The sequence below is a fragment of the Patagioenas fasciata genome, chromosome 1 (assembly GCF_037038585.1).
Source record: "Patagioenas fasciata isolate bPatFas1 chromosome 1, bPatFas1.hap1, whole genome shotgun sequence".
Taxonomy (NCBI): Eukaryota; Metazoa; Chordata; class Aves; order Columbiformes; family Columbidae; genus Patagioenas; species Patagioenas fasciata.
Window position 1 is genome coordinate 27,339,360 of NC_092520.1, and position 10,323 is coordinate 27,349,682.

Genomic DNA, 10,323 nt, shown 5'->3' on the forward strand with positions numbered 1-10,323 from the left:
ACAACTCTTGCACTGCCAAAAGAAAATCCCTAGAAAGAACAGCTGATATTTTCAATGTTGACAAAGAATAGGATAACATTTTAAAAATTGTGAGAAATTAAACAGCAGTTAAAATCCCCCAGGCACAGAGCACTAGGTCCATAAAGACAAGGGATGGCACCATCCCCACTGTCTTCCTGATGCTGGTGCCTCAGCCTCATCATTTCTTTCGTGCTGGACCTACAGGTCATGGAGCTGTCTAGAAACCCAGCTCAGAGAACTGCCCCTGCTGGTAACAAGGCTGTGGTGCTGTCATGGCTATGTTCCTTTTCAAGGGGACTAGGTCCCTGGTTTGCCTCATGTCCACACAAACCCTTGTGCCAGCAGAAGGGTGGCAGCAGCAGCGAGCTGGGAGCAGGACAGTTCTTGTCCGCAGCAGGGCAGGCCAGGCCATGCCGGATGTGAATGGGTGCACAGCCAGAGTGTCGGGGATGTAAATGTCTCTGGGGATCTGAGTCCTGGAACCTCACCTCACTGATGTCCTGAGGGAATGAGTTTCCTAAGTGATTACCTTATTTTTTATATTTCAATGTTTTACTCTTGAATATACAACCTCCATGCTTCTGAAAGACTGAAATCAGAGACTCAAATGAGAATCTTGATACTCCTGATTTTCTTTTTTTTTAAAGCAGCTAAATTGTAATTTAAAGAAATAAAATTTTTGCATTGATGGAAAAATAATATTATTTTCTACCTTCATTGCTAAACAGTGTGAGATTGGGCCTTTTTTTTCAGTGATGAAATATACAAATTTTGAAAACCATTTGTTTAAAAATGTTATTAATACTGAAAGTTTTCATAAAAATGTGGGATATTGACACATTTAGAAATGGTTTTGATTAACATCCACCTTCTTAGACTGCTATAGATTCTATATATATTGTAGAACAGTATTTTTTCTGTATTTTTAGTAATTCTATCAAAACAACAGGATAACCAGTATTTCAAATTCCACTTCAGCTGATATTTAATTTCAACAGCTGGCAGCTAGACTGATTCTTTCCAGGAATCAAAACTTTGTAGGAAAACTTTCCAAGAAGTGTCCCCAAGTGAAGTCTTCCTCGTGCAAACCTGGGTTGCAGAGACAACATGAAAGGGAAAATACAGAACTACAGTGTAACCTTCTGTCCCCCAGCCTGCATTTGCACACGCTTGTAGCTGTGACAGTTCCACTACAATACCTGCTGCAAGGAGAGAGAGGTCCCCCCATCAAAAAAGAAAAGTAGTGTTATGTGGCCAACAGATCAAACGTGGGTAACATTTTTCACCTTGAGGTATACCGCTTACCTCATGGAGTAAATTCATTGCAGTGGGGAGCAGGGTAGGGGTGGAAGGCAATTAAAAATTAAACATACGTGGGAAGAAAAAATACAGACTTTAATACAGTCTGGATGGCAAGAACTGCAAAAATCAGTTCTGGCATAAGACTTTGCTTGATGCATCCAAATTTTGCATCATAGTTGCTACGTTTCAGTCACACTAGAGAGCATCTCAAGATGTACAACTGGCCAAGGCAGAGACATTTTTGACAGAAGTTTCTGTAACTTGCTCTTATAGGTCTTCAAAAATGGAAATCTCCAAATTGCCCATGCTGTCTCTTCTCAAGCATCACAATCCTGATATCTAACCTAAATCTCAGGCTGAGGATTAAACTGTTGTACTGTTTGCTCTTTTGTCTTCACTATGGACTTTCAGAGGGCTCATGTGCCACACAGCCTGTATTCCTGTTTGTGCTGGGACAGCTCTGAACGTGGTGATTCATGCGCAGCATGAGGTTCATTGGTGAAGAACCTTCTGTTTTTTCACAAAACTGCTACCTACCTGGCTGTTCCCCATCCTGCATTTCAGAAGCTGATGGCCCTGTCTTGCGCTTGTGTTTCAGGAGCATCCCACTTTTCCGAAGCATTTTTCCAGTTTGTCAAGATCATTTCTGAAATCTAATCTTGTTCCCCAGCATAGCCGTTCCCAGCACCAGATGGTGTTATCCACAAATTTATTATAGTAAGTATGCTCTCTGTGTCATTATCCACATCTCTGCTGAAAATCTCTAATGGCACGGAATAAACCACTGCTCCTGTGTACAGCTGTGCCATCAGTTCTGCAGTTGTCCCCTTGCTTAGACTTTATCAGAGCATCACAGAGGTCAAATCCACGCTTAAGTCAACTAATATCTCCATTTTCCTGTTTTTCCGTTATCAAAGAGGGAAGTCAAAATCTTCTGACGCCTGCTGTTCCCATAAAGCTGCTGTTGTCGCTTGCACATCCTTTTCCTACGTTCTGGATGCTCAGGAACGGCAGGCGGTGCCAGGCGAGGGGCGGCGCGGGGGCCGCGACTCTCGGACGGGCCACTCGTGCCCCACCGCTCCGCGGGCGCTGCGCGGGGCGGGCCGTGCCCTGCGCGGGGCTGCGGGGCCGAGCCCGCGGCGGTCGGCCCTTGCCGGGGTCTCCATGACGACCTGCCGCCGCTTGGGTTGCCGGGGAGGTGGCGCCGGGGGTTGCGGCCCGGGCTTCCAACTGGCCGCGGCCAACAGCCGCCGCCGCCTCCATTGGCCGCCGCCTATATAGGGGCGGCGAGCGGGCGGCCTCGTTGGCGGTGCGCGGCGCAGGGCGGCTTAGCGTTCTTCGGGCAGGTGGCGAGCGGGGCCGGGCAGCGCGGTCGGCAGCCTGCCTTCCTGCGGGCGAGCGGGAGGGGCTGCCCGGGGCGTAACCAAATACTTGTGTTGGTTTGGGTTTTCTTTTCCCCCGACCTTGTTGTTGGGTTTTTTTGTTTTTCCCTTATTTTTATTTTTGTTTTCCTCTCCTCCGAAAGGTACCGACGTTGGGGCGATGCGCCGCACCAGTGAGAAGAGCCGGGCAGGGCGGCGGGAGCCCTGCTCCGCTGTCCACCAGAGCAGCGGGCGAGCCGTGCTGGGGGTGCTGACGGAGAACGGGCAGCAGCGGCCCGGCGGCCAGGTGAGCCCCGCCCGCGGCCGCCGCGCCTCCCCTCCCCGCCTGGGGGCCGCAGCCACCCGCCGGACTCCCCGAGAAAGCCCCGGGCGGCCGCGCTGCCCGCGGGCTGGGGCGAGCGCCCTGCCCCGATGCGGGACCTGGGGCTGGTCGCCTGCCACAGACATGAGCGGTGCTCGCCCTTTCTCTCGAAGCTGCAGGTAAAGGCCTGAGTGCGATGTGGCAAGTAGTTTAATCGGGCTCCAGTTAATGAGCATGAGTTTCCCGAGAAACCCAGCTGGTAACGGCTTGGTCCTAATCTACTGACTCTCCCCTGTGGAAATGCTTTGAGCAAATAATCCCTTCTGGAACGAAGGGAGACTTGGTGAGACTTTATTTGGGCACTCAAACCACCTCCTTCACTTTAAGAGGTTAAGAAATGTCTTTTCACTGGTGTTTACCCAAAGGTCCCATTGCTACGTGGCTGGTCGTGTTCCATCAGGGTGCCACAGCCTTCAAGAACCTGAGGTTCACAGCAGGGTGTCTGCATTTCTGTTCTTTAGGCCCTCCTGGAGTTTCTGGAGTGGCAGGGAACATGTTACTGTACTGACTTACAGGACATAAAATAGCTGTTGTGTGTACACAAGGTATTCTTAATTGTGGCTGTAGAAAGCCCATAACTCAGTGACAGATAGATGATGTGAAGGATTTTAGTCCTAGGGGTTGTGATGCTTGAGCTCAAAAGTTAAAACTTTGGTTGTAACTTGCTGCACTTTAAGGCAGCTGCTTTTTACCAGAACTGAATGTGGAACAGACCCTGCCCTTGCCAGACCCCGCAGAACCAGGCAGCACCCTCACCTTGTTCTCCTTGGCACCAGAGATTAGACTTCTTCCCTGGTTCCTGACTTTGACTGCACCTCGCTTGTTCTGTGAGGAGTCTGTTGCAGCAAGACAGCAACAAGTGGTACCTCTGAAGCACCAGCTGTTGGTGATTTTCCCAGTGAACTTCTATGTTGTTGTTGTCTGTTTGGCAAGGAGGTGATTTTTATTTTCTGAAGCAAGTGATACTGTTGTTTTTCCTTCCCGAGTTGCCCTCCCACAGAATTACTCTGTTCTCTTTCAGGGTGCTACTATTATCAGACGCTTCTCTGGCTCTGAAAACACCATCCTTTTGGCTGGAAAAGATGAATTACCCAAACGCATGGGCAATGTTCCATCAAAGCAAGAGTTTGCTATCTATGTAGATGACCAAGAACAGAAAGAAAACTACAGTTACCAGGTGGCTGAAGAGCTGGAATCAAGCCTGTGTGAGCTGGATACTAGTGCAATGTCATCCAGTATTCGCCTTTTGCTGGATCTCAGTACAGGTAACACCTGTTATTACTGAGGTGGTATCTACAGCACAAGTACATGTAGGGTGGTTACGAATTGTGATACTGGTAAGCTAGTAGGTAGCTTGTTACAGTAAATAACACTTCACAATAACTTGGATTGTGTCCACCTCAGCTACAACACTTCTGTGCTAGAAATAACAGGAAAAGGCAAACAGGTTAATTAAAAAACAAGTCTTGCTGGTTCCTTTCACCTGTTAGGATCTCCTATGCTAGTGGACACATCCTTCCAGTCCCAGCCTGAGGATCACATGGTAGATGCCATAACTCTGACTGTGGGAGAGTATGCAGAAGACATTCATCAGTACCTCCGGGAGGCTGAAGTGAGTGCCTTGTAACAAGCTTATAGATGTTTGTGGTCTCTGATGGGCTGTGATACTGTAAGGATATATGGCTGCCCCAGGATAACCCAAGGCTGCCACTGAACTACAAGGGAGAGAAAGCAAGCAGTAAAAGCTATCTCTGAGGGCAGCATCTAGACAGTGATGACATCTCTTGGGATTACTGTGTCCCTGAAATCCCCTACCAGTGGAGCATCTCCTGGCTTTTTGCAATGAAGAGTTCTTGTAGGTGGGAGTTATATTCTGGAAAAATACTGAAGTAGTTGGATGTAATCTTACTGATAGCTCTCTTACTGTAGTAGTAGTTTTTCCTGCCTTACTATATCAGAGCAATAAAGTGCAATCTCTCAATTGGAAGCAGGGTGAGGGGTGGGGAGAGGGAGATGTGATTTGTTCATTTTCAGGCCCCTCTGAATGGCCCATGTGCTTGATGGCAAAGGCTGTCCAGGAGGTCTCTTATTATTCTGCTACTAACACAGCAGCTACTGTCTCTTCAGTGTAGAAATACTACTTTTTAGAGATGCTACTAGCTGTAACTACTATCACTGTAACTATAATTAGTAGTAATGAGTTATTAATAGTGGAAGAACTCATGCTCCTTTTGGTATAAGTGTAAAGAGAAGTTAATCGGCTCAGCCATTGATGCTTCTCTTCAGGGTGAGCATCCTGATTTTTTAGCTCTCTCTCCAAACAGGTAAGATTCAGGCCCAAGCCCTACTACATGAGGAAGCAACCAGATATCACTACAGGAATGCGTGCCATCTTGGTAGACTGGCTGGTGGAAGTAGGGGAAGAATATAAGCTTCGAACAGAGACTTTGTACTTGGCGGTCAACTTCCTGGACAGGTTTCTCTCCTGCATGTCTGTTCTCAGAGGGAAGCTGCAGCTTGTAGGAACAGCAGCAATTCTTCTGGCTGCGTAAGTGTTTTGTCTCCTGAAATCTCAGTGGGCAAAAACTTATTTTTGGACTGAGTCTCTTAGTTTAATTTGAAGGACTGAAACTTGCAGCCGTAGGTAGCTTTTCACAATGTCTCAAGATTAGCAACTTCACCTACTTTGACGCTAGCAAAATTAAGTTTTTAATGTTTGTGATGTGAGGAACTGTAGTGGGAATACCTTCTAAGCATAATGGCAGGAGCAGTAGTGCTACTGTGCCAGGCTGCTAGCCTGTCAGGCTGTAATAAATTCACAGTTGCAATTGTTAATTAGCCCTGAACTATTTTAAGTAGACAGGGTACCAAACATAACCTAGGAATACATGATTTTTTTGTCTGGAGTGCGTTGTGTTACTGAGACTTTCTGAGAGCTTGCTATTAATCAAGAGCCAACAATGTGAGTGTTTCTATCTAGACTGAGTTGAAGTTCCTATAAACATCCTTGCCCAAATTTGAAACTAAATTGTTACCTAGCCTGGATGAATGACTAAAATAAGAGCTCTATGCAAATCTTCCTGATGTCATGTGCTCATCCTGATACAGGTTCAGCAGAAAGCTTTCTTTTACTGTAACTTCTAAACTGATAAATGTGGCTTCTATATTCCTTTTTCAGAAAATATGAAGAGATCTACCCTCCAGAAGTGGATGAATTTGTGTATATAACAGATGATACCTACACAAAGAGGCAGCTGCTAAGAATGGAACACCTGCTTCTCAAAGTGTTGGCTTTTGACCTAACAGCCCCAACCATCAACCAGTTCCTCCTTCAGTATATTCAGAGGCATGGAGTCTGTATGAGGACAGAGAACTTTGCAAGGGTATGATTTATTCACCTCTTAACACTAAGGAGGGAGAAGTGATCCTAAAAGCAGAACCAACCTTGTATTTCACTAAGTTATCAGAGCATAGTATTAGTAGCAGAACTTATTAATCAATAGGTACTATTTTTTCATGCGAAGTCTTATCTGGGCCTGCAACAGGGCTGAAACTGCATGTTTTGTAGCCTGCTACCTTCAGTAGGTGGCTCATGCATCAAGGTTTCTGGATAAATGTCATGGAAATCCTAAATTTTGCCTATCTGTCTGATCTGGGATAATGCAGTAGCCAGGCAGCTAGATATAAGGTGGTTGTATGTGGTTTTTGGTGTGTTGTGGGGTTTTTTCTGTGTGTGTGTTGTGGTGGTGGTGTTGGTTTTTGGAGGGGATGGGTTGGGTTGTCTTTTTTTGGTTTTGGCTTTGGGTTTTGTTTGTTTGTGTGTTGGTTTTGTTTTGTTTTCAACAGAGCCTGCATAGCAAGTTTGCCCTGGATATGGTGGTACTATGTATTGCTACACAATGACACGACATATGCCTGCATAGCTCCTTAGGCAACCCTGCTTATGAACAGGGTAACCAAGCTTATAGCAGAACATCTGACCTACTGCTTATCTGCAAAGGGTATAGGACTGTATGTGGCTCTACTCAGAGTCCAAGTTCTGCTTCTTAAGAGCTGTCCGTTCATCCCTGATCTCCAAGTGAGGCCTATCTATGTGAACAAAAGCCACAGAAGATGGGGAGAGTGTGTCTTTGTTATTTTTACAAAAGAAGAATTTTCTAAATCTTTATCTGTAAAACTATATCAGAACTCATGATGGCATAGGAACTTCAGATTAGTGTAGATTGTTTAGGCTTAGAATGCTATTTCAACTCACCAGACATGTGTAGCATGATTTTTACATGTAACTGAGACTGACAATTTTCAGTGCTTGTTGTATTGGACTGATTGTACTAGCTCAGCTCTTTCTGTTTGAAAGACTTACGGGTTTTTTTTCTCAGTATCTTGCAGAGCTGAGTCTCCTCCAAGATGATCCATTTCTGAAGTACCTTCCTTCACAAATTGCTGCAGCAGCTTACTGTCTAGCAAACTATACAGTGAACAGGTCTTTCTGGGTAAGAACAGCAACTGCATGGTAATGAATAGCTCATGCATTTTATGTTATCATTATAACTAGGCCTAGAAGCAGGAGGAGTAGCTTCAAAGGGTGTTGTTAAGTCTGAAATACTAGGATGAGTAGCTGTTCTTGAGCTGATGGGGCTACCTGATAAATTAATGTTAAATCAACCTGAAATATCCTGCCTCCCTTTCTGAAATGGGAGGGACCTTGCTGTCTTGGTCACTTAGTCTGTACCTAAGGCCTTGTTAGTCTTTAACCTCCAAAGCTCTCCCTCAAAAACAAAAACCAACCAGACAAAAAACATTCGGAGGCTTTCTTGGAGGAAGAGGAGAGCTGAATGTGTCTGCTTTACTGGAGTGGTTACACTGAGTGGCTGCTTTAATGCAAGCCTTGATGGGCCTCTCAGCTGTGTGTTGGAGGAATAGCTTTAGCAGAGAGCAGAATCCAGGAAAGATGTAGTGGATGCCATATGCTTAGAGCAGAAGTAGCTTTTTGTGAGATCTCCTGGCACCAAGGAAGACCTAGAGTGAAATTGATGGCAGGATACACTTGAATCCTTTTCAAGCCTGAAGAATCTAGAGCGAACACCGATGTAGTAAAAATGGTTTCTGCTTCTCTATAAAATGTATGTTCTGGATGAATGTTGCTTACAATAGAGTAATACTATTTTTTCTCCTCTGACTAGCCAGAAACACTTGCTGTGTTCACTGGGTATTCATTAAGTGATATAGTGCCTTGCCTGACTGATCTGCATAAAGTGTGCCTTGATGCTCCCCATTGTCAACTGCTCGCAATTAAGGAGAAGTATAAGCGCTCAAAGTAAGTAATTGGGAAGCTGGTGTTCTGTTGTTGCTTGGGCTACAGCTGCTGTAGCTGACAGACTTCTCATAGTAGTCAGCTTTTGTCCCTGGAATGGAAGCCTCTGTCAGCCTCCGAAGGGGAAAACTTTTCTGGCCACAAGAGTAGTTCAACCATAGTTATGCAGATGTACTGGATTATAGTTTTTCTGCACTGTTGCAGGTTGATTGTTTTCTTTCCCAGAGCAGTGCACAAGAAGGTGGTATCTTTAAATTTGTCAGCTAAACTAATATCCTTAGTGACTGCATTTCTATTCTAGGTACCTGCAGGTGTCTCTTCTGGAGCCCCCAGCAGTTCTTCCTCTACAATAGAGACTGTGGATCCTGGCTTTGGAGACTACCTCCTCCCAATCAGCAAAGCTGGTTTAATATTTCATTGAGCACTGCAGGTCATGTGTTTGTAACCATAGTGATCAGAATGGTTTTTAGCTAGTGTTTTTTTTTAATTAGATGCCTTTTTGATAAAGGATATTAGTCTCTAGCTCTTAATGTAACTGACAGCACTTTTAATAAATGTCTTATTACACCGTTCCTCTGTGAATCTTCTGACTCCTGTTAATATCTGCAGTAACAGTGAGTGGAAAGGGTTGTGTGTTGTGTGGTTTTTTTTTGGGGTGTGTGGTTTTTTTTTTTTTTTTTTTTTTTTACAAAATCAGTGTGAGCAGAGCTTTTAAGTTTTTTTTTTTTTTATCCATTAGAGTGGATAAAAGTGTGGCTTCAACCAACATAACCTGACATCTCCTTAGGCATGAGTGATTTGCTACGGTATCTTATCTGTTTCTTCCTCTTCTATGAGACAAGATCATGTGGCCATGAAGAGAACCTATTCTCCGGAGCTTGTTTACCATATCACAGCAAAAAAATCCAGATGCAAGTGGTCTTTGGACTCGGAACTTGTGTGTAGAAGACCATCAATGCAGAGGTGAAAATCAAACTTCCATTTATGGAGGTGAAAAAGGGGAATTCCTCTTCAGGGAGCTGGAAGAAGGTGAGATTGTGACTGGCAGAGCCTTAGGAATGCTTTGAAACACTGGTGGGCAGACTGCAGTAGAGGGCAATGCTGTGAGGAAGAAATGTGGAACAGTAGAGCTGCACTAGATTGCTGCTGTGTCATACCTGTGTTATTGAGTTGTCTTATGGTGTAGCTGTCTGAGCCTCTCCTGCCACTAGTGCACTGCTGGACATGTGTACTCTTCAGTCTCTAGAGAAACACCACTCTTGGCAGGAAGGAGGTGGTGGTGGGACAGGGCTAACTTAACTGCCTCCACTGTTTTGTGCCCCCCAGCTATTCATTAGGTAGCATTTTTATAAAACAAAACACTACCTTGATTAATCTTAAATGCAACCCCTGTCTAAATTTGTTAAAAACAAACAAACAAAAAAAACCCCACAACAGTTGGTCATGTTGGTCAACATGTAGAGATCTACATTCAATTAATCTAAACAGTAAGGTAAGTCTGAGGCATTCTCTTACTGTAAGAGTTTAAAACTTTCAGTGCCTACTGCTTCCTGAGAGTAATCTGTACAGGGTGTTATGTGTTTCCAAGCAAGAATGTGCTAAACACTTGTCATTAACATGCAATTCAGCAGAAGTACTAAGTACCAGCTAACAAGCCTCTAACTGTAAAACCTGATGGCACCAATGTGTGTGTGTGTCATGAGGTTCTTAGCTTCAGGGGTTTTACTTCCTTCTGTGTGACTTCCCTCACCTTCTACAGGCTGGTGAATCCTCCTAGTAGAGCAAACCCTTGTATTCCTATAAGGGTCAGCCAGTGGTGCCTTTTTAGGATGGGGAGTGATGAGTTTCTTGCTTGCCTGTTTCAGAAGGAAATGGTGGGTGTGCTGACCAAGAGTCTTGCTAAATCTAGCAAACTATGAGCACCAGCTTGTTGGTGGTTTTCA

The 10,323-nt window shown here is 44.9% G+C and overlaps 1 protein-coding gene across 3 annotated transcripts; it reads left to right on the forward strand.

Moving 5' to 3' along the window:
* The first annotated feature begins 2,521 nt into the window (after nucleotides 1-2,521).
* CCNA1 (cyclin A1) lies at nucleotides 2,522-9,023 on the forward strand. 3 transcript variants are annotated; one of them, XM_065852922.2, is made up of 9 exons: nucleotides 2,522-2,758; nucleotides 2,849-2,991; nucleotides 4,088-4,331; nucleotides 4,557-4,678; nucleotides 5,391-5,614; nucleotides 6,245-6,449; nucleotides 7,446-7,559; nucleotides 8,250-8,383; nucleotides 8,682-9,023. In XM_065852922.2, exons 2-9 carry the CDS (start codon nucleotides 2,866-2,868, stop codon nucleotides 8,731-8,733), a joined length of 1,221 nt encoding a protein of 406 aa, XP_065708994.2. In that variant the 5' UTR covers nucleotides 2,522-2,758; nucleotides 2,849-2,865; the 3' UTR covers nucleotides 8,734-9,023. The 3 variants fall into 3 exon arrangements, with proteins under 3 accessions (XP_065708994.2, XP_065709003.2, XP_071659735.1); XM_065852931.2 differs by having other exon boundaries at nucleotides 2,522-2,632; XM_071803634.1 differs by lacking the exons at nucleotides 2,522-2,758; nucleotides 2,849-2,991 and adding an exon at nucleotides 3,105-3,185.
* The last annotated feature ends 1,300 nt before the right edge of the window (nucleotides 9,024-10,323 follow it).